Source organism: Mercenaria mercenaria, chromosome 13 (genome assembly GCF_021730395.1).
Source record: "Mercenaria mercenaria strain notata chromosome 13, MADL_Memer_1, whole genome shotgun sequence".
In the NCBI taxonomy this organism is placed as follows: domain Eukaryota; kingdom Metazoa; phylum Mollusca; class Bivalvia; order Venerida; family Veneridae; genus Mercenaria; species Mercenaria mercenaria.
The window spans coordinates 28,699,451-28,724,254 of record NC_069373.1 but is presented as its reverse complement, the minus strand read 5'-3'; the positions used below and the strand labels follow the sequence as shown (position 1 = coordinate 28,724,254).

The following is a 24,804-nucleotide window of genomic DNA, read 5'->3' as shown; positions in this document are numbered from 1 at the left end:
TATCATGTTTTGTATGTAAAATGCATGAAACTATAGACCATCTATTTGCAAGTGCTTTTACAAAACTAGAGCTGCTTTTGAGAAAAGCGCATGTCTCCCACAACTGCCTAATCATCTGAATAGTAAACAAGCAAATTCGATGAATTGGTATCCCCTGCCGAAAAAAGGTTAAGGATGTTACTAAGAGGCAAATAATTTCATTAGTCAAAATCAATTTAACAGAAAATGAATGCTATTTTTTAATGGGGTAGGGGGGCAGCGGGGGTGACTGGGTGAGGGTACAAAACATCATATGTTGATTATAAACATTGATGGAAAATTAAAGGGCAATAACTCTAAGGAAAATTGACCAATTAAAAAAAAAAATGACAGGCATCATCGAAGTATGTTGGTTCATATCTATTTCAAGTTTTATGAAATTCTACCAGCTTGTTACTGAGAAAGTGCTGCAGACGTGCATTTTTCATTAAATCAAGGGCAATAACTCTAAGGGAAATTGACCAAAAAAGAAACTTGACGGGCATCATCACAGTATGTTGGTGCATGTTTATTTCAAGTTTTATGAAATTCTACATGATAGTTACTGAGAAATGGCTGCGGACGGACATTTTTGGGCATTTTTAGCTCACCTGTCACATAGTGACAAGGTGAGCTTTTGTGATCGTGCAGCGTCCGTCACATTTTTCGTGGGATCTTTATGAAAGTTGGTGAGAATGCTCATCTTGATGATATCTAGGTCAAGTTTGAAACTGGGTCATATGCGGTCCAAAACTAGGTCAGTAGGTCTAAAAATTGAAAAACCTTGTGACCTCTCTAGAGGCCATATTTCTCAATGGATCTTCATGAAAATTGGTCAGAATGTTCATCTTGATGATATCTAGGTCAAGTTCAAAACTGGGTCATGTGCGGTCAAAAACTAGGTCAGTAGGTCTAAAAGTAGAAAAACCTTGTGACCTCTCTAGAGGCCATATTTTTCATGGGATCTTTATGAAAAGTGGTCAGAATGTTCAACTTGATGATATCTAGGCCAAATTCGAAACTGGGTCATGTGCGGTCAAAAACTAGGTCATTCAGACCAACTTTCATACAGATCCCATGAAAAGTATGGCCTCTAGAGAGGTCACAAGGTTTTTCTATTATTTGACCTACTGACCTAGTTTTTGATGGCACGTGACCCACTTTCGAACTTGACCTAGATATCATCAAAGTGAACATTCTGACAAATTTTCATGAAGATCTCATGAAATATATGGCCTCTAGAGAGGTCACAAGGTTTTTCTATCTTTAGACCTACTGACCTAGTTTTTGACCACACGTGACCCAGTTTCAAATTAGACCTAGATAACATCAAGATGAACATTCTGACCAACTTTTATAAAGATCCAATGAAAAATGTGACCTCTAGAGTGGTCACAAGCAAAAGTTTACAGACAGACGCACGCACGCACGGACGATGGCGCGATCACAAAAGCTCACCTTGTCACTTTGTGACAGGTGAGCTAAACAAGAGCACCGCCTTGCGGGTGCTGACGCTCATCTGATTTTTTTTGTACAATAGAAATATTGTCCTACCCATGATTTTCAAGTCTAAAAAGTGCCATCATTCTTGCAAAAGGCAGGATAGAGTTATGTTTCTTGATGTACAATGTCCACTTATGACGGTGAAAAACTGTTGCAAGTTTTAAAGCAATAGCTTTGATAGTTTATGAGAAAAGTTGCCTTAAACATAATACTCAACCAAGAAAATGATTTTCTAAGTCCAAAAAGGGCAATAATTATTGCAACAAGAGGGCCAAGATGGCCCTAGGTCGCTCACCTAAGAAACACACCATAACAGTGTAAAACATGTTTGACCTAGTGATTTCATGGTAACAAATATTCTGACCAATTTTCATTAAGATTGGACCAAAAAATTGGTCTCTTGCGATAAAACAAGCATTTTCTTAGATATGACCTAGTTTTTGACCCGAGATGACCCATGTTCAAAATCGACCTAGATTTTATCAAGGCAATCATTCTGACCAAAATTCATGAAGATCAATTGAAAAATACAGCCTCTATCACATACACAAGTTTTTTCTTTGATTTGACCAAGTGACCTAGTTTTTGACCTCAGATGACCCATATTCAAATTCGACCTAGATTTCATTAAGGCAATCATCCTGACCAAATTTCATAAAATCAATTGAAAACAACAGTCTCTACTGCATACACAAGATTTTTCTTTAATTTGACCTAGTGACCTAGTTTTTGATCTCAGATAACCCATATTCAAACTTGACCTAGATTTCATCAAGGCAATCACTCTGACCAAATTTCATGAAGATCAACTTAAAACTACATCCTCTATTGCATACACAATGTTTTTCTTCCATTTGACCTAGTGACTTAGTTTTTGACCCCAGATGACCCATTTTCGAACTCAGCCTAGATTTTATCAAGGTAATCATTCTGGCTAAATTTCATGAAGATCAGTTGAAAAATACAGCCTCTATCGCATACACAAGGTTTTTCCTTGATTTGACCTATTGACCTAGTTTTTGAACCCAGATGACCCATTTTCCAACTTGGCCTAGATTTCATCAATGGTTATCATTCTGTCAAAAATTTATGACGATCGATTTAAAAATACCGCCTCTATCGCATACACAAGGTTTTTCTTTGATTTGACCTAGTGACCTAGTTTTTGACCCGAGATGACCCATTTTCGAACTCGGCCTAGATTTCATCAATGCAATCATTCTGACCAATATTCATGAAGATCAATTGAAAAGTACAGCCTCTATCGCATACACAAGGTTTTTCTTTGATTTGTCCTAGTGACCTAGTTTTTGACCCGAGATGACCCATTTTCAATCTAGGCCTAGATTTCATCAAGGTTATCATTCTGACCAATATTCATGAAGAATAATTGAAAAATACAGCCTCTATCGCATACACAAGGTTTTTCTTTGATTTGACCTAGTGACCTAGTTTTTGACCCGAGATGACCCATTTTCGAACTCGGCCTAGATTTCATCAAGGCAATCATTCTGACCAATATTCATGAAGTTCAATTGAAAAATACAGCCTCTATCGCATACACAAGGTTTTTCTTTGATTTGACCTAGTGACCTAGTTTTTGACCCGAGATGACCCATTTTCAAACTCGGCCTAGATTTCATCAAGGTTATCATTCTGACCAATACTCATGAAGATTAATTGAAAAATACAGCCTCTATTGCATACACAAGGTTTTTCTTTGATTTGACCTAGTGACCTAGTTTTTGACCCGAGATGACCCATTTTCGAACTCGGCCTAGATTTCATAAAGGTAATCATTCTGACCAAGTTTCATGAAGATCAGTTGAAAAATACAGCCTCTATCGCAAACACAAGCTAAATGTTGACGGACGACAGACGACAGACAGACAGACGACGGACATCGAGTGATCAGAAAAACTCACCTGAGCATTGCTCAGGTGAGCTAAAAAGCAGGATGGAGTTATGTTGCTTGCTGTACAGGGTCAGCTTATGATGGTGAATAAGTGTTGCAAGTTTCAAAGCAATAGCTTTGATAGTTTAAGAGAAAAAGTTGACCTAAACATAAAACTTAACCAAGAAATCTGATATTTTTTAAGTCCAAAAGGGACCATAAATCTTGCAAAAAGCAGGATGGAGTTGTGTTTCTTGCTGTACAGGGTCAGCTTATGATGGTGAACAAGTGTTGCAAGTTTTAAAGCAATAGCTTTGATAGTTTAGGATAAAAGCTGACCAAAACATAAAACTTAACCAAGAAAACTGATTTTCTAAGTCCAAAAGGGGCAATAATTCTTGCAAAAAGCTAGATGGAGTTATGTTTCTTGATGTACAGGGTCTGCTTATGATGGTGAACAAGTATTCCAAGTTTCAAAGCAATAGCTTTGATAGTTTAGGAGAAAAGTTAACCTAAACATAAAACTTAACCAAGAAATCTGATATTTTCTAAGTACAAAAGGGGCCATAAATCTTGCAAAAAGCAAGATGGAGTTATGTTTCTTGCTATACAGGGTCAGCTTATGATGATGAACAAGTATTCCAAGTTTCAAAGCAATAGCTTTGATAGTTTAGGAGAAAAGCTGACCTAAACATAAAACTTAACCAGGCAACGTCGACGCCGGCAACCGCTCAAGTGATGACAATAACTCATCTTTTTTTTTCAAAAAATCAGATGAGCTAAAAACGTTGTGACATCCCTAGAGGCCATATTTTTTAATGGATCTTCATGAAAATTGGTGAGAATGTTCAACTTGATGATATCTAGGTCAACTTCGAAACTGGGTCACGTGGGGTCAAAAACTAGGTCAGTAGGTCTAAAAATAGAAAAACCTTGTGACCTCTCTAGAGGCCATAGTTTTCATGAGATGTTCATGAAAATTGGTGAGAATGTTCACCTTGATGATATCTAGGTCAAATTCAAAAGTGGGTCACGTGCCTTCAAAAACTAGGACATTAGGTCAAATAATAGTAAAACCTTGTGACCTCTCTAGAGGTCGTATTTTCCAACGGATCTTCATGAAAATTGGTCAGAATTTTTATCTCGATGATATCTAGCTAAAGTTGAAAACTGGGTCACATGTGCTCAAAAACTAGGTCACTATGTCAAAAAAAAACAACGTCATACTCAGTTCAAAACTGATCAAAATTTTGATGATCTTTAGGTCAATAGGTCAGGTGAGCGATTCAGGACCATCATGGTCCTCTTGTTCATTAAATCAAGGGCAATAACTCTTAAGAAAATTGACCAATCAAAAAAAACAAGAGGGCCATGAAGGCCCTGTATCGCTCACCTGACCTACTGACCTAAATATCATCAAGATTAACATTCTGACCATGTTTCAGTAAGATATGGTCATAAATGTGGCGTCTAAAGTGTTAACTAGCTATTCCTTTGATTTGACCCTGTGACCTCGTTTTTTATCCGACATGACCGAGATTCAAACTTGACCTAAAGATCATCAAGTTTAACATTCTGACTAAGTTTCATGAAGATACAGTCATAAATGTGGCCTCTAGAGTGTTAACAAGGTTTTCCTTTGATATGACCTAGTGACCTAGTTTTTTAACCCATCTGATCCAGATTTAAACCTGACCTAAAGATCATCATGATTAACATTCTGACCAAGTTTCATTAAGATATGGTCATAAATGTGGCCTCTACAGTGTTAACTAGCTTTTCCTTTGATTTGACCTGGTGACCTAGTTTCTGACCTGACATAACCCAGATTCAAACTTGTCCTAAAGATCATCAAGTTTAACATTCTGACTAAGTTTCATAAAGATACAGTCATAAATATGGCCTCTAGAGTGTTAACAAGCGTTTCCTTTGATTTGACCTGGTGAACTGTAATATTACAGATAAAATGTTTCAGCTATTTAGCGATGTTCTGAGACAAATCTTCGTTAACCATTAAAAATAGACCTTGAAAAGCGTGACCGTGTCCTTTCTGATATCAACACCCTATTATTAGGAATAGTACTATTTCCTGCCATTTCTAAACATTCCACAGGAAAGAAATTTTATTGATCACAGTCATGCAATGCCATTTTTATGCTTTGTAAGCAAGTACTTTTCCTAAGATGTTTTTTGAAGTTTCAATTGACTGCAGGTCGAATAATGGCGAACATTGATTGGCTGAAACCACACCTGGTAGTAATTATGAGGGTGCAAGCTCACCAAATAAATGAACAAGAGGGCTATGATGGCCCTATATCGCTCATCTGTTATCATTGCACTTGAGGATAAAAAGGTCCTCAGAAAAATTATCTAAGTCCAAAGGACAGTAACAACAAAGGGAAGAAATTTAACCAAAAAGAAAAAAAAAATTCTTACAAGGTACAGATATGTCAAAATACACCTACAAATTGGAGGTACCATCCATGTTGTACCACAGAAAAGTGGTCTCGGTTTTTCCCTACGGCCAATAATAAAAAAGTTACTAAAAATAAGCTATTTATAGTAACGTAAAAGGGAAGTAATTTTAAAAAAAAAATTATTGTAAGTGAAGAAAAGAAGGATCTGCCAAATAAATCTGTTGACATAAATGAAATTTCAGATCAGTATCTTCATTAGTTACGGAGATATACCCATTTTAATTTGAAATAAAGGGAGGTAATTTGACATAAAATCAGTTCATAGTTATCTACCCTGATTGTCTCAGTCCAACTAATAACAATAATAAAATTTCAAATAAGTCCTATAAGTACTTACTGATATAAATCCATTTTGATTACAATCAGGGGAGGTAATAAGATATTAAATAACTCTGAATCTACGCTTGGATCTGATTTGTCATGGAATCCAAGAATTATTGTTGTTGAAGTTATTTTGGAAGTTTGTATCAAATAAAACCATAAATGAAGTCTCTATATGGCTGCAAAAGCCAAAATAGCCAATTTTGGACCTTTAAGGGGCCATAACTCTGGAACCCATAATGGAATCTGGCCAGTTCAAGAAAGGAACCAAGATCTTGTGGTGATACAAGTTGTGTGCAAGTTTGGTTAAAATCGAATCATAAATGAAGCTGCTATTGTACAGACAAGGTCAAAATAGCTAATTTTGGCCCTTTCAGGGGCCATAACTCTGGAACCCATAATGGAATCTTACCAGTTCAAGAAAGGAACCAAGATCTTATGGTGATACAAGTTGTATGCCAGTTTGGTTAAAATCAAATCATAAATGAAGCTGCTACTGTGCAGACAAGGTCAAAATAGCTAATTTTGGCCCTTTCAGGGGCCATAACTCTGGAACCCATAATGGAATCTTGCCAGTTCAAGAAAGGAACCAAGATCTTATGGTGATACAAGTTGTGTGCAAGTTTGGTAAAAATCAAATCATAAATAAAGCTGCTATTGTGCAGACAAGGTCAAAATAGCTAATTTTGGCCATTTCAGGGGCCATAACTCTAGAACCCATATTGGAATCAGGCCAGTTCAAGAAAGGAACCGAGATCTTATGGTGATACAAGTTGTGTGCAAGTTTGGTAAAAATCAAATCATAAATAAAGTTGCTATTGTGCAGACAAGGTCAAAATAGCTAATTTTGGCCCTTTCAGGGGCCATAACTCTGGAACCCATAATGGGATCTGGCCAGTTCAAGAAAGGAACCGAGATCTTATGGTGATACAAGTTGTGTGCACATTTGGTTAAAATAAAATCATAAATGAAACCTATCGTGCAGACAAGAAATTGTGGACGGACGACGGACGAAGGGCGATCACAAAAGCTCACCCTGTCACTATGTGACAGGTGAGCTAAAAAAGCTAGAAATGTGTCCATGGGACACAGATGCCCCCACTACATGACAAAAGACACAGATCAACTAACACATTTCTCTTCATAATGACTGTAGGTAAAATATTTTCAGCGCTAAGCGCGACAAAACATTAAAATGACAATCTTTTCCTAGGTCATGGGCCATAACTCCTACAATACTGAATGAATCTGGACGCGAAACCCCAGGTGCACAACTGCACATGCTGACCAACATTCCTGTAAACTTTGGTGACTCTAGGTCAAATACTTTTGGAGCTTCGAGCGACACAACATTAAAATGACCAATTTTTAACTAAGTCAGGGGCCATAACTCCTATATGACTGAATGAATCCGGACGCGAAACCCCAGGTGCACAACTGCACATGCTGACCAACATTCCTGTAAAGTTTGGTGACTCTAGGTCAAATATTTTTGGAGCTACGTGCGACACAACATTAAAATGACCAATTTTTTACTAAGTCAGGTGCCATAACTCCTACATGATTGAATGAATCCGGACGTGAAACCCCAGGTGCATAACTACACATGCTGACCAACACTCCTGTAAAGTTTTGTGACCCTACGTCAAATGCTTTTGGAACTAGGCGCGACACAACATTCTCGGAAGGACGGACAGACAGACAGACAAGGGCAAATCTATATGCTCCCCCACCCCCCAAAAGTGGGGGCATAATAAATCAAGAGGTTCATCATGGGATTTTGACGAACCTATGATAGATGAGAATGGGGTATTAGACAACGACTTTTATATAAAAGCAACCTCTGTTTAGTGTTTCATTCTCTTCAAGGTTATGTTCTACCTGTCTGAGTGTATAGTGACTAGTAACTTAGTAACTAACCGATAACTGATGTAAACAAAGCATGCCCTGACGTGCTAACTCTCATCTGTAATATGATTAAGGCAATATGAAAGAAATAGTTATGGCCCATGCTTGGTCTTCTTAATCACCTTTCGATGATGAAAAAATGTATAATTAATAACAAGCTTTTCCTTGGATTTGAGCGGGTGACCTAGTTTTTGACCCCACATGAACCAGTTTTGAACTTGGTCTAGGAATCATCAAGATAAACATTCTGACCAAGTTTCATGAAGATAGGGTCATAAATGTGGCCTCAAGGGTGTTAACAAGCTTTTCCTTTGATCTGACCTGGTGACCTAGTTTTTGATCCCACATAACCCAGTTTCAAACTTGGCCAAGAGATCATCAAGATAAACATTCTTTTAGTTTGTATCAAATCAAAGCATAAATGAAACCTCTATATGGCTGAAAGGGCCAAAATAGAAAATTTTGGGCAGTAACTCTAGAACCCATGATGGAATCTAGCCAGTTTTCAAAAGGAACCGAGATATTCTTGTGACTTAAGTTGGGTGTAAGTGTGGTTAAAGTCAAATGTAAAATGTCACTTCTATCGTGTTCACAGGGTAAATATTAACAAATTTTGGCTCTTTCAGGGGTCAATCAGGGGCCGTAACTCTGGAACCTCAGGGGCCGTAACTCTGGAACCTATGACAGGATCTGATGGATTCATCATGGAATCCAAGATCAATTGTTGTTCAAGATTGTGAGATTGTATCATATTAAACCATAAATTAATAAAGTCTCTATATGGCTGCAAAGGCCAAAAAAGTAGATTTTGGCCCTTTAAGGAGCCATAACTCTAGAACCCATGATGGGATCTGGCCAGTTTTCGAAAAGAACGGAGATAATAAGCCAATAAAAATTGTGTGCAAGTTTGATAAAAATCGATTGCAAAATGTGGTCGAAAGGAACCAAGATATTATGCCAATACAAGTTGTGTACAAGTTTTATTAAATCTATTGCAGAATGTGGTCTCTATCGTGTTCACAAGAAATTGTGGACAGACGATGGACAACGGACGAAAGGCGATCACAAAAGCTCACCTTGTCACTACGTGACAGGTGAGCTAAAACCAGTGCATATACAGTCTTGTTTGAGAAAGATCATATGAAGACAGTTAACAGTTAGCAGGTGCAGAGTGAAGAGATAATATAGTTGGGGCGAAAGAGAGAAGGCAGACAATAGCAAAGATACTAAACAATCAAGTACCTTGTCTGTAGGGGAACCAACTGTAACAGGTTCATAGACAGCATCGTTTACTGCACCATTCATTTTCTTTGTAGATCTCATTGGTTTATCAACAGCTGCATACACAGCACCAGCTGTATTAAGTGGTTCATCTGCGTAAGAATACACCTGAGTACCTTGGTTACTTGGAGTGGTCTCCCCTTGGGGTTTGGATAGAGTAACATCCCCTGGATTTTCATCAACACTGCTGTAAGGGTCATAAGAAGCGGATGTTGCAGAAGTATAGTTTGACAAAGCTGAATATTGATTATTTGGGGCATTTTTTGACACTGTGACATTTGTAGCTGATTCAGGACTGGAACTTTGCAGAGTCGGAGCAGAACTATAATCTGCAAGGGCAGAATAAAACTGTGAGTTTCCTGCTACTGAATACATGCTTTTCTCTCTTTGTGTTGGAGGTGTTTCTGGAGGAATACTTGACTGTGGTTTCTCTTCAAACTGGTTTGTTTTTTTAACTGATAGAGTTTTTGATCTTTGTGGTACACTTTGGCGAGTAGCATTCAACTGCGTAGCAGGTGAAGAAACAGTTTTATTCAAAGGTGGCCTTTTGTCTGTCCCACCAACAGATAAAACTGTTACAAATTTATTACCAGTTTGCTGACTTTCAACTCTTTGTAACTGTTGTCTTTCATTATTAACTTCAGGTTTACCCATATTTACAGGCTGATTATTGTTCTTTTCTTTTAAAGGTGTAGGAATCACAGAACTAGGTTTCTCAAATGACATTTTTGCTTCTAAGTGTGGCTTTTCAGTTATTTTTGGTTTCTCAAACATTGGTTCCAAGTGTGGCTTCTCAGTTATTTTTGGTTTTTCAAACATTGCTTTCTTTGATTCAATCTCTTTTTGTCTGGCTTCATTCGAAACAAAAGACATCTTCTTTTCTGTCTTTTCAATTTTAGTAGCATTTTCTAAATATCTTGCTTCCACTTTCTTTACTTGTTTCGGCATGTCAATTTTCTCAACTTTAAATGTTTTATTTTCATTGGAGAATGTTTTTTTGAGTTCGTTAATTTTTGGGCTCACAACTGGTTCTGGTGAAATATACACCGCCGGCACAGGAGTGAGAGGTTCAGGCAGACCATCAGGAACTGGTCCTGTGGGGTTTGTTGGAGTTAAAAGCTCATCTTGTGTTTGAGTATGAGTGACCTTTTTTATAGTGTTTACTATATCCTGTGCCATAACAGATCGCTTCCTTGTTCCCTCATACAGACTGCTGGACTCACTACCTGCTTCAGATGCACTGCCATCTCCTGTAATATATGTTAAACTTGTGAAAAGGTTCACTTTTGCCTAAAAAGTGAAAGTCTAAAAACAGAGTAAAGAACAAGTTTTCTTTCATCAAGAAGAATTGTTTTATCAAACTGAATGAAATATTTTACAATTTATTCATTATCAAAAAAATATCTGATGTAACTGAAAATACTTTTAACATTACAGGTATGGGTAACCTTCCGGTTTTGACTAAAATTTTGAAGAAATCTGAAATTTTCAATACGAGAACAGCTGTCGACCACATTGAAAAAATGACCATAAATTCTGTGAAAGAAGCTGGACCTATGGTCAAATTATTTTTGTGGTCCTTGAGTGTGCTCAAAACTAAAAGCATTCCGATGTGACCTAAATATGGCAAAAGATGCTAATTTTCTCAAAAAATGAATGATTTCAGAAATATTCAAAGACATGGTTTGTTAAAAATAATAAATTTGTTTCTTAAAGACTGAATTCACTATACAAGATAAATATTCTGGTAGAAAACAATGTATTTTTTCTAGTTATAACAAATTTTAAAAAATTTCAATCTGCGTAGACCATATAAAGCTAAAGTGAACTATGTTCTTTGTACAAATCTTCAAATAAACAACAGGGCAATGATAGCCCTTAGATCGATCACAGCTGAACTGAACAATTTTAAAATATCTGTAAAATCAGTTTTAAATGTGGCCAGTGATAGAAAACAACATTCTCTGAAATGAGAACTGTCAGCCATGCAGCAGACTGAATGATATCCCCCATAAAACTGTCTTCCTGCATGAAATAAGACCTGTTTTACATCTGTAAAATGTTTGTATAGAATTTATATTTTAGACCTACATACCTACATGACTGTGTAAAATGTTTCTGGTGGTATAAAGAATTTAATCCATTCATCCTTTTAACAAGAGCTGTCACTATTAGTCACAAATGCCCCCAAAGCGTGCCCAAGAATGCTACAGCTGTCTGTGCAAAATATGCCAGAACAGTTTCGGTATTAATCATTCTGTGACCAGACAAAAAAACAACAACAAAAAAACAAAACAAATGTTCATAAAAGGTAACCTTGACCTTGGAGCTAAGGGTCTGGGTCTTGCACATGACACACCAACTCATTATAGGGATCATTTGTAATTTTAAAATCCCTTGATGAATGACAGAGAGAATGACAGACCCTGTTAACCTTTGACTTCTAAGTGTGACCTTCATCTTAGAGCTAGGGGTCTGGGTCTTACGCATCACAAGTCATCTTAATATAGGGAACATTTATGCCAAGTTATTCTAAATCCCTTTATCCATGGCAGAGTTATGGACCGGATAAGAAACAGACCATGTAAAGCTTTGACCTCTAAGTGTGACCGTGACTTTAGAGCTAGGGGTCTCGATCTTGCGTATGACATGTCGTCTCATTATGGGGAACATTAATTTTATGCCAAGAAATTTCAAAGTCCCTTGATGAATGGAAGAGTTATGAACCAGACACGACACAGACCCTGTTAACAGTTGACTTCTAGTTGTGACCTTGACCTTGGAGCTAGAGGTCTGGGTCTTACGCACGACACATCGTCTCATTATGGTAAACATTTCTTTCAAGTTATTTCAAAATCCTTTCATGGATGGCAGAGTTATGGAGCGGGCATGAAACAGACCCTGCTAACCTTTGACCTCTGTGACCTTAACCTTTGAGCTAGGGGTCTGGGTCTTGCGCATGACATGTTGTCTCATTATGGTGAATATTTATCCCAAGTTATTTCAAAATCCATTCATAGATGGCAGAGTTACAGCCCGTACAAGAATTTACTTTGTCAAAAATTGGTGGATTGTAACAAAAATTGAACTGTGTACATAAAATGAACTCATTCCAGTCATCCATTTAAAAGTTGTTGAACAGACAACCAAATTTTGAAACAAAAGGGGTCACAACCCTGCTAATAAGAGCTGTCCGTAAGACAGCGCGCTCGACTTTTCTCAGTGCTTGACTCTGAATTAGAGCTTTGCCATTAAAAAAAAATCAAAGTTTAAAAGGGACATAACTCTGTCAAAATTCAAATCAGAGTTATGGGAATTGTGTCTCCTGGTGTAGACTTTGATAGTAAATAACTATTTTGAGTTTCAAGTCAAAAGCTTTAATAGTAACAGAGATATCTGACTTTATCAAAAATTTTAGCAAAGAATTCTAAGTTAAAAAGGGGCATAATTCTGTCAAAATTCAAATCAGAGTTATGGGGATTGTTTATCCTGGTGTAGACTTTGATGGTAATTAACTATTTTAAGTTTCAAGTCAATAGTTTTGATAGTAACAGAGATATTTGACTTTATCAAAAACTTTAACCAAAAATTCTAAGCTAAAAAGGTGCATAATTCTGTCAAAATTCAAACCAGAGTTATGGGGATTGTTTCTCCTGATGTAGACTTTGATAGTAAATAACTATTTTAAGTTTGAAGTCAATAGCTTTGATAGTAACAGAGATATTTGACTTTATCAAAAACTTTAACCAACGGCAACGCCAACGCCGGGGCGAGTACAATAGCTCTACTTTTTCTTTGAAAAGTCAAGCTAACAAGAGCTGTCTGATGACAGCGCGCTCAACTATTCGAAGAATTGATTGAAGAATGGGGTCAAAATATTTCCACAGATATTCAGACAAAAGAAATAAATAGATTAGACAAACAACGTTCCTGTATTTCTTTGATTTCGTTAAGTCTTGCACTAAATGGCAATGTATGAACCAATTTCAAAGTCCAAAAAGGGCCATAATTCAGTCAAAAGAGTTATGTACCCTGGCCTACAGATGGAAATCATAATGATAAACAAGTGTTCAAAGTTTAAAAGCAAAATGTCAAATAGTTTTGACAAAACGTGGACTTGTATGATAATCGAACCAATTTCGAAGTCCAAAAAGGGCCATAATTCAGCCAAAATAGATGACAGAGTTATGTATTCTTTCCTACAGATAGAGACTATTATACTAAACAAGTAATAAAAGTTTCAAAGCCATATGTCAAACACTTTACAAAAAATATGAACTGGTACGGAAAACTTAACCAAAATTTCTAAGTCAAAAGGGGCCATAATTCAGCCAAAATCCTTGATGGAGTTATGTACTCTTGCCTATAAATGGATATGGTGATGGTAAACAGGTGCTGAAAGTTTCAAAGCTTTATCTCAAAAGACTTTGTAAAAATATGAACTGGTACGAAATATTAACCCAGATTTCTAAGTCGAAAGGGGCCATAATTCAGTCAAAATCCTTGATGGAGTTATGTACTCTTGCCTATAACTGGCCATGGTGATAGTAAGAAAGTGTTGAAAGTTTCAAAGCTTTATCTTAAAAAGACTTTGTCAAAATATGAACTGGTACGAAAAACTTAACCATGATTTCTAAGTCAAAAGGGGCCATAATTCAGCCAAAATCCTTGATGGAGTTATGTGCTCTTGCCTATAACTGGCCATGGTGATGGTAAACCAGTGTTGAAAGTTTCAAAGCTTTATCTCAAAAGACTTTGTCAAAATGTGGACTGGTACGAAAAACTTAACCAAGGTGTGACGCCGACGCTGACACCGACGCCGACACCGATGCCGATGCCGTGGTAGTAGGATAGCTCTACTTATTCTTCGAATAGTGGAGCTAAAAATTGGTGGAGTTTAATCAAAATCAACCCTGTATCTCGAATCAAATCAAACCAAAACTAGAGATGCTTTTGAGAAAAGCGCATGTCTCCCACAACTGCCCCTATGAAAAATGTTAGTTTCTCTAGATGTTTTAGACGAGTGGATCCAATTAGATGGTCTGGATGAGTGGATCCAATCAGTAATTCAAGGGCCATAAATCAAAAGTGCCTGGGCGGATTTGGCTAGTTATCGAACTTGGGTAAGGTCTTATGACCAAACACATTTTGTTCAAGTTTGGTGAAGATCGGATGAGGAATGTTCAACTTAGAGAAATAAACAGACGGATTTTTTCGGTAATTCAAGGGCCGTAACTCTAAAATGCCTGGACCGATTTGGCTAGTTATCAAACTTGGCCGAGGTCTCATGGTCAAACACATTTTATTCAAGTTTGGTGAAGATCGGATGAGAAATGTTCAACTTAGATGGGAAAAGTAAAAAGGCGATTTTTTGATAATCAAGGGCCGTAACTCAAAATGCCTGGACGATTTGGCTAGTTATCGAACTTGGCCGAGGTCTTATGGTCAAACACATTTTGTTAAAGTTTGGTGAAGATCGGATGAGAAATGTTCAACTTAGAGTGCGGACAAGAGTAAAAAGGCCGATTTTTTGATAATGCAAGGGCCGTAACTCCAAAATGCCTGGACTGATTTGGCTAGTTATCGAACTTGGCCGAGGTCTTATGGTCAAACACATTTTGTTAAAGTTTGGTGAAAATCGGATGAGAAATGTTCGACTTAGAGTGCGGACAAGCAATGTGACAGACACACAGACACACACACTCACAGACACACACACACACAGACTGGAGTAAATCAATATGTCTCCCACACCACTGTGTGGTGGGAGACATAATTTATATATTGTGGGAAAGGTATTAACAAAGTAACATTAGCTATGTATAACTTTTTACCAACAAATCTTACACTGTATCTTTTAATCATAAACCTCTGTACCAAACATGAATTCAATACTTTCATCCTTTTGAAAGTATCAGACGGCCATTGATATTTTGCAACTTTTAAGTTAGAAGCAGGCTATAATTCTACAAACAAGAGGACCATGATGGTCCTGAATCGCTCACCTCTTCCCACATGACCCAGTTTTGAGTAGGACGTCGTTTTTTCTATTATTTAACATAGTGACCTAGTTTTTGAGCTCATGTGACCCAGTTTTAACTTGACCTAGATATTACCAAGATAAAAATTCTGACCAATTTACATGAAGATCCATTGAAAAATATGGTCTCTAGAGAGGTCACAAGGTTTTTCTATTATTTGACCTATTGACCTAGTTTTCGAAGGTACGTGACCCTGTTTTGAACTTTATCTAGATATCATCAAGATGAAAATTCAGATCAATTTTCATGAAGATCCATTGAAAAATATGGCCTCTAGAAAGGTCAAAAGATTTTAATAATTTTAGACCTACTGACCTAGTTTTTGACCGCAGTTGACCCAGTTTCAAATTTGACCTAGATATCATCAAGATGAACATTCAGACCAACTTTCATACAGATCCCATGAAAAGTATGGCCTCTAGAGAGGTCACAAGGTTTTTTTATTATTTGACCAACTGACCTAGTTTTGTAAGGCACGTGACCCAGTTTCAAACCTGACCTAGATATCATCAAGGTGAACATTCTGACCAATTTTTATGGAGATCCATTCATAAGTATGGCCTCTAGAGAGGTGACAAGGTTTTTCTATTTTTAGACCTACTGAACTAGATTTTGACCGCACATGACCCTGTTTCGAACTTGACCTAGATATCATCAAGATAAACATTCAGACCAATTTTCATACAGATCCCATGAAAAATTTGGCCTTTAGAGAGGTCACAAGGTTTTTCTATTATCTGACCTACCGACCTAGTTTTTGGTGGCATGTGACCCACTTTCGAACTTGACCTAAAGATCATCAAGATGAACATTCAGACCAACTTTCATACAGATCCCATGAAAATTATGGCCTCTAGAGAGGTCACAAGGTTTTTCTATTATTTGACCTACTGACCTAGTTTTTGAAAGCACATGACCCACTTACGAACCTGACCTAGATATCATCAAAGTGAACATTCTGACTAATTTTCATGAAGATCTCATGAAATTATGGCCTCTAGAGAGGTCACCAGGTTTTTCTATTTTTAGAATTACTGACCTAGTTTTTGACCGCACGTGACCCAGTTTTGAAGTTGACCTAGATATCATCAAGATGAACATTCAGACCAGCTTTCATATAGATCCCATGAAAAATATGGCCTTTAGAGAGGTCACAAGGTTTTTCTATTATTTGACCTACTGACCTAGTTTTAGACGGCACATGACCCAGTTTCAAACTTGACCTAGATATCATCAAGGTGAACGTTCTGACCAATTTTCATGAAGATCTTGTGAAATATATGGCCTCTAGAGAAGTCACAAGGTTTTTCTATTTTTAGACCTACTGACAAAGTTTTTGATGGCACGTGACCCAGTTTCGAACTTGACCTAGATATCATCAAATTGAACATTCTGACCAATCTTCATGAAGATCTTGTGAAATATATGGCCTCTAGAGAGGTCACAAGGTTTTTCTATTTTTAGACCTACTGACCTAGTTTTTAAAGGCACGTGACCCAGTTTCGAACTTGACCTAGATATCATCAAGATGAACATTCTGACCAACTTTCATAGAGATCCCATGAAAAATGTGACCTCTAGAGCAGCAAAAGCGGACGGACGACGGACACCGCGCGATCACAAAAGCTCACCTTGTCACTTTGTGACAGGTAAGCTAAATATTGGTGGATTGTAACTTGAAGTTAACTTGTCTTCTACAAACTTTTAACTCTTTGTAACTGTGGGCATTGACTGCAGGTATCTACAGGCTGACTGTTGAAAGGCATACAAATCACAGAACTAGATTTCTCAAATGAGCTTTGAGGTTCAAAATGTGGCTTCTCATTCATTTTTGGTTTCTCAAATATGCTTCCAAAGTCAGTTTCTCATATTCACTTTTACACAAAATGTCTTTACCTGTGCACAAGATCTTGTTAAAAAAGAATAATGGCCCAATGGGTCAGACTGAACTAATCAGTTAAGAGTTATGTGCCTTTGATTGATCTAAAATGCCAACATTTCCCTATGTTTACACTTGAACACCATCATTTCTTAATTAACTAATCCTAATCAAATTTAAACAGACTGTGCATACCAATGAGATCTCTCTCAACTCTAATTACATGTATGAGCCAGAACAATCAGGTAAAGCCCTTGAAATTCTGAATTAATCATTATCATACTGCAAAATCATTTCATTTCATGGACATTAAATGAGCCGTGCCATGAGAAAACCAACATAGTGGGTATGCGACCAGCATGGATCCAGACCAGCCTGCGCATCTGCGCAGTCTGGTCAGGCTCCATGCTGTTGGCTTTTAAAGCCTATTGGAATTGGAGAAACTATTAGCGAACAGCATGGATCCTGACCAGACTGCGCGGATGCGCAGGCTGGTCTGGATCTATGCTGGTCGCAAACCCACTATGTTGGTTTTCTCATGACACGGCTCAAATATTGACTCTGTTATATCATGATGATAAAGATGTTTGAATAATCTGAAAACATATTTTGGTTAAGTAGTTCCTGGTAAACCTGGTACATGCAAAGCTTTAACCATAATTTCCAAGTTAAAAATAATTGACAATATAAAAGCTTGAATTATGTAATATCTTATTGGAGTTATCTTATGAAGTCTAAGTCATGTGTGAAGTTAAAAAGCATCTGACTTGTGTGAGTAAGTAATTCTTTAGAAGCCCGCTGTCATGCAGTACTTCGATGTCTATGATAACAAGAGCTGTCCGTAAGACAGCGCGCTCGGCTTTTCTCAGTGCTTGACTCTGAGTTAGAGCTTTGCCAGTAAAAATTTTATAAAACTTTAACCAAAAATTTCTAAGTTAAAAAAGGACATAACTCTGTCAAAATTCAAATCAGAGTTATGGTTATTGTTTTTCCTGGTGAAGACTTTCATAGTAAATAATTATTTCAAGTCAAAAGCTTTGAAAGTAACAGAGATATTTGACTTTATCAAAAACTTTAACCAAAAATTCAAATAGTTTCATAGTTAATAACTGTTTTAAATTTCAAGTTAAAAGCTTGATATAACTTGGCACAAATGTAGTCTTACTGTGGTACACATTCATGCCTAATAATTTTAAAATCCATGCATGAATGACAAAGATATGGACCGGACACGCCCATCAATGCACTACCATGAAATATGACCTTTAACGTCTAAGTGTGACCTTGACCTTTGAGCTACAGACCTGAGTCTTGCGCGCGACACGTCGTCTTACTGTGCCACACATTTATGCGTAGTAACTTGAAAATCCATCCATGGATGACAAAGATATGGACCGGACACGCCCATCAATGCACTATCATGAAAAATGTCCTTTAACGTCTAAGTGTGACCTTGACCTTTGAGCTACAGACATGGGTCTGGCGCGCGACATGTCGTCTTACTGTGGTACACATTCATGCCAAGTTATTTGAAAATCCATCCATGGATGACAAAGATATGGACCGGACACGAAAATTGTGGACAGAACGACAGACGGTTCAAAAACTATATGCCTCCCTTCAGGGGCATAATTTTGTCAAAGTTCAACAGAGTTATGGGGATGGGTTCTTCTGGTGTAGACTTTGATGGTAAATAAGTATTTAAAGTTTCAAGTCAATAGCTTTGATAATAACTGAGATATTTGACTTTATCAAAAACTTTAAACAAAAATTCTAAGTTAAAAAGGGGCATAATTCTGTCAAAATTCAATCAGAGTTATGGGGATTGTTTCTCCTGGTGTAGACTTTGATAGTAAATAACGATTTTAAGTTTCAAGTCAATAGCTTTGATAGTAACAGAGGTATTTACCTTTATCAAAAACTTTTAACCAACGGCGATGCCGACGCCGGGGCGAGTGCAATAGCTCTACCTTTTCTTCGAAAAGTTCAGCTAAAAAGGGGCATAATTCTGTCAAAATTCAAACTAGAGTTATGGAGATTGTTTCTCCTGGTGAAGACTTTGATAGTAAATAACTATTTTAAGTTTCGAGTCAATAACTTTGATAGTAACAGAGATATCTGACTTTATCAAAAACTTTAACCAAAAATTCTAAGTTAAAAAGGGGCATAATTCTGTCAAAATTCAAACCAGAGTTATGGGGATTGTTTCTCCTGGTGTAGACTTCGATAGTAAATAACTATTTTAAGTTTCAAGTCAATAGCTTTGATAGTAACAGAGATATTTAACTTTATCAAAAACTTTTAACCAACGGCGACGCTGACGCCAGGGCGAGTGCAATAGCTCTACTTTTTCTTCGAAAAGTTGAGCTAAAAAGGGGCATAATTCTGTCAAAATTCAAACTAGAGTTATGGGGATTGTTTCTCCTGGTGAAGACTTTGATAGTAAATAACTATTTTAAGTTTCAAGTCAATAACTTTGATAGTAACAGAGATATTTGACTTTATCAAAAACTTTAACCAACGGCGATGCCGACCCCGACGCCTGGGCGAGTGCAATAGCTCTACATTTTCTTCGAAAAGTCGAGCTAAAAAATGGTGACAACAAAAGCTCTACTACAAGTTTTTGAAAAATTTCAAACAGCTGAGCTAAAATATCTTTTCTCTATTTACTTGCTAGTAATCAAACAAGAGCTGTCTCCACAGGATGACACATGACCCCGATTGCACTTTGAATGAATAGTTATGGCCGATGTTAGAGTTTAGGACCTTTGACCTACGGACCTGGGTCTTGCGCGCAACACGTCGTCTTACTGTGCCACACATTCATGCGTAGTTATTTTGAAATCCATGCATAAATGACAAAGATATGGACCAGACGCGCCCATCATTGCACTATCATGAAATATGACCTTTAACGTCTAAGTGTGACCTTGACCTTTGAGCTACAGACCTGGGTCTTGCGCGCGACACGTCGTCTTACTGTGCCACACATTTATGCGTAGTTACTTGAAAATCCATCCATGGATGACAAAGATATGGACCGGACACACCCATCAATGCACTATCATGAAAAATTACCTTTAACATCTAACTGTGACCTTGACCTTTGAGCTACGGACCTGGGTCTTGCGCGCGACAGGTCGTCTTACTGTGGTTCATATTCATGCCAAGTTATTTGAAAATCCATCGTTGGATGACAAAGATATGGACCGGACATGCCCATCAATGCACTATCATGAAATATGACCTTTAACGTCTAAGTGTGACCTTGACTTTTGAGCTACGGACCTGGGTCTTGCGCCCGACATGTCGTCTTACTGTGGTACACATTCATGTCCAATAATTTTAAAATCCATGCATGAATGACAAAGATATGGACCGGACACGCCCATCAATGCACTTTCATGAAATATGACCTTTAACGTCTAAGTGTGACCTTGACCTTTGAGCTACAGACCTGGGTCTTGCGTGCGACATGTCGTCTTACTGTGCCACACATTTATGCGTAGTTACTTGAAAATCCATCCATGGATGACAAAGATATGGACCGGACACGCCCATCAATGCACTATCATGAAAAATTACCTTTAACATCTGTGACCTTGACCTTTGAGCTACGGACCTGGGTCTTGCGCGCGACATGTTGTCTTACTGTGGTACATATTCATGCCAAGTTATTTGAAAATCCATCCATGGATGACAAAGATATGGACCGGACACGAAAATTGCGGACAGACCGACAGACGGTTCAAAAACTATATGCCTCCCTTCGGGGGCATAAAAACTTAGTAACTGAACTTCTATGATTGAAGGATAAAGTAAACATACCATGTCTTTCACTGTCATCTTCATTCTGTATGAAAACAATACAAAGATAACATTAATTGTGACATACTATACAGCACAAAACAGAAATGCGAAATTAAACAAATGTTCAACATGTTAATTGAAAATAGACTTTTCTCAAATATGTGGTCAATGACAAGAATGTCAAATTAATTAAGTTACAAAAAAATAAAAAGAGAGCCTTGATGACCCTATTTTGCTCACAAGAGTTTCACAGCTCAAACAGGTATATGTATAAACAAGAGCTGTCTGATGACAGCGCGCTCGACTATTCGAAGAACTGATTGAAGAATTGGGTCAAAATATTTCCACAGATATTCAGACAAAAGAAATAAATAGATTAGACAAACAATGTTCCTGTATTTCTTTGATTTCGATAAGTCTTGCACTAAATGGCAATGTATGAACCAATTTTAAAGTCCAAAAAGGGCCATAATTCAGTCAAAATAGTTATGTATTCTTGCCTACAGATGGAAATCATAATGATAAACAAGTGTTCAAAGCTTAAAAGCCATATGTCAAATAATTTTGACAAAACGTGGACTTGTATGAAAACAGAACCAATTTCAAAGTCAAACAAGAGCCATGTTAGACATGTCCAATCCCCCCGTCGGGCATATTATAATTGAAGGCTAAAATTCCTGGCAAGTTAGTGTTTGAAAGTATTAATTTTGGGGAAAGCTTTGAAGAACCATTTAGTTGTGGTCTGCATCAGGGGTTTTAAAGATGTGGAAGAAAGAATAAGTCAGTGGTGAGGTGGTTTACTGCTAAATTTTATTAAATTTCATGAACAGTAAAGTTATGATGTTTTTCTATACGGCTACTGTAAAAAGAAGGAATGGAAAGCTAACAGGGAACACGAATGCCAGAATGTCACAATATATGCCCGTCACAGCAAATTTGTTTACTCTAGCAGCTGTATTTGCAAATGGAATTTTAATTTTGTGGTTGTTTAGTAATCATTGTAAGTCTTTTGTTTTTCTAAGTCCACAAAAAAACTCCTTACCAAGTAGAGATATCTTAAAATACACCTAAAATTGGAAAGTAACATCCATGTTGTACCACAGAAAAGTGGTCTTGTTTTTTGCCTACGGTCAATTATAAAAAAGTTACAATATAAGTTACTTATAGTAACAACTAAGGGAAGTTAATCTTAAAAAAAAAAAAAAAAAAAAAAAAAAAAAATTGTAAGTCCACACAAAAATCTTTACCAGGTAGAGATTGGTCAAAATACACCTCAAAATTGGATGTAGCATGCATGTTGTACTACAGAAAAGTGGTCTCGATTTTTCCCTACGACTAGTAATGAAAAAGTTACAATAAAAGCTATTTAAAGTAACAACAAAGGGAACCAATTCTAAAGAAGGGAACTGCGCATGACACTTCGTCTCACGATGGTGTATAATTGTGCCAAGTTACATCAAAATCCCTCCATGCATGAAGAAAAAATGCTTCGGACAAAGTCATTCTTGTATCTGACCTCTGGCCTCTAAGTGTGACCTTGACCTTAGACCTAGGGACCTGGATCTTGCGCATGACACTCTGTCTCGTGGTGGTGGTGAACATTTGTGCCAAGTTATATCAAAATCCCTCTATGCATGAAGAAGAAATGCTCCGGACAAGGTTTTCATTCTTGTATCCTGTGACCTCTAAGTGTGACCTTGACCTTAGACCTAGGGACCTGGTTCTTGCGCATGACACTCTGCCTTGTGGTGGTGAACATTTAGGCCAACATATATCAAAATCCCTCCATGCATGAAAAAGATATGCTCCGGACAAATTTTTTTAAGAAAATATGATAAAGGGGAATAACTCAAAAAATAGGCAAAGTAGAGTTATTGTTCTTGCACACTGCAATTCCTCCCAATGTGTTCTATCAGTGTATGAAGTTTGAAGAAAATCCCTCCAGTACTTTTGGAGTTATGCTCCGGACAAAATGTTTTAAGAAAATAAGATAAAGGGGAATAACTCAAAAAATAGGCTAGGTAGAGTTATTGTTCCTGCACAATGCACTTCCTCCCAATGTGTTCTATCAGCGTATAAAGTTTGAAGAAAATCCCTCCAGTACTTTTGGATTTATGCTCCGGACAAATTTTTTTAAGAAAATAAGATAAAGGGGAATAACTCAAACAAGAGCTGTCGGATGACAGCGCGCTCGACTATTCAAAGAATTGATTGAAGAATGGGGTCAAAATATTTCCATAGATTTTCAGACAAAAGAAAAAAATGGATTAAACAAAAAGTTTTCCTGTATTTGTGGATTTCGATTAGTCTTGCACTAAGTGGCAATGTTTGACCATGATGGCAAATATGTTATTAAGTTATATGTTAGGCAAACACAGACTTGTATGAAAAGTTTAACTAATTTCCAAGTCCAAAAAGGGTCATAATTCAGTCAAAATAGTTGACAGTGTTATGTACACTTGCCTACAGATGGAAATCATGTTGATATACTAGTGTTAACAGTTTCAAAGCCACAGTTCAAATATTTTGACAAAAATGTCAAAGTCCAAAAAGGGCCATAATTCAGCCAAAATAGTTGTCAAGAGTTATGTACTCTTGCCTGCAGATGGAAATCATAATGATAAACAAGTGTTTAAAGTTTAAAAGCCATATGTCAAATAATCTTGACAAAACATGGACATATACGAAAACAGAACCAATTTCCAAGTTCAAAAAGGGCCATAATTCAGCCAAAAAAGATGACAGAGTTATGTACTTTTGCCTATTGATAGAGACTATAATACTGAACAAGATATAAAAGTTTCAAAGCCATATCTCAAACACTTTACACAAAATATAAACTGGTACGAAAAACTTAACCAAGACTTCTAAGTCAGAAGGGGCCATAATTCAGCCAAAATGCTTGATGGAGTTATGTACTCTTGCCTACAACTGGATATGGTGATGGTAAACAAGTGTTGAAAGTTTCAAAGCTTTATCTCAAAAGACTTTGTCAAAATGTAGACTGGTACGAAAAACTTAACCAAGATTTCTAAGTAAAAAAGGGGCAATAATTCAACCAAAATGCTTGATGGAGTTATGTACTCTTGCCTACAACTGGACATGGTGATGGTAAACAAGTGTTGAAAGTTTCAAAGCTTTATCTCAAAAGACTTTGCCAAAATATGAACTGGTACGAAAAACTTAACCAAGATTTCTAAGTCAAAAGGGGCCATAATTCAGTCAAAATGCTTGACAGAGTTATATACTCTTGCCTATAACTGGACATGGTGATGGTAAACAAGTGTTGAAAGTTTCAAAGCTTTATCTCAAAAGACTTTGTCAAAATGTGGACTGGTACGAAAAACTTAACCAGGGTGTGACGCCGACGTCGACGCCAATGCCGACGCCGACGCCGTGGTGAGTAGGATAGCTCTACTTATTCTTCGAATAGTCGAGCTAAAAAAAGGCAAGGTAGAGTTATTGTTCTTGCACATTGCACTTCCTCCCAATGTGTTCTATCAGTGTATGAAGTTTGAAGAAAATCCCTCCAGTACTTTTGGAGTTACGCTCCGGACAAAGATCGTTGCGGACGGACAGACGGACGCACGCATGGACAGAGAGCATTTCTAATATCCCCTTCGCCTTTGGCGGGGGGGATAAAAAAGAGCCATAATTCAGCCAAAATAGATG

The 24,804-nt window shown here is 37.2% G+C and overlaps 1 protein-coding gene across 2 annotated transcripts in view; it reads right to left on the bottom strand.

Moving 5' to 3' along the window:
- The window catches only part of LOC123529144 (tyrosine-protein phosphatase non-receptor type 12-like), a 108,621-nt gene that overhangs the window by 22,627 nt on the left and 61,190 nt on the right, over positions 1-24,804 (bottom strand). For both annotated transcript variants that reach the window (XM_045309363.2, XM_045309362.2), the window contains exons 10-11: positions 21,151-21,175; positions 9,364-10,652 (exon numbers count right to left, since the gene is read on the bottom strand). In XM_045309363.2, coding sequence (XP_045165298.2) covers positions 9,364-10,652; positions 21,151-21,175 — 1,314 coding nt within the window. The remainder of the gene's footprint in view (positions 1-9,363; positions 10,653-21,150; positions 21,176-24,804) is intronic.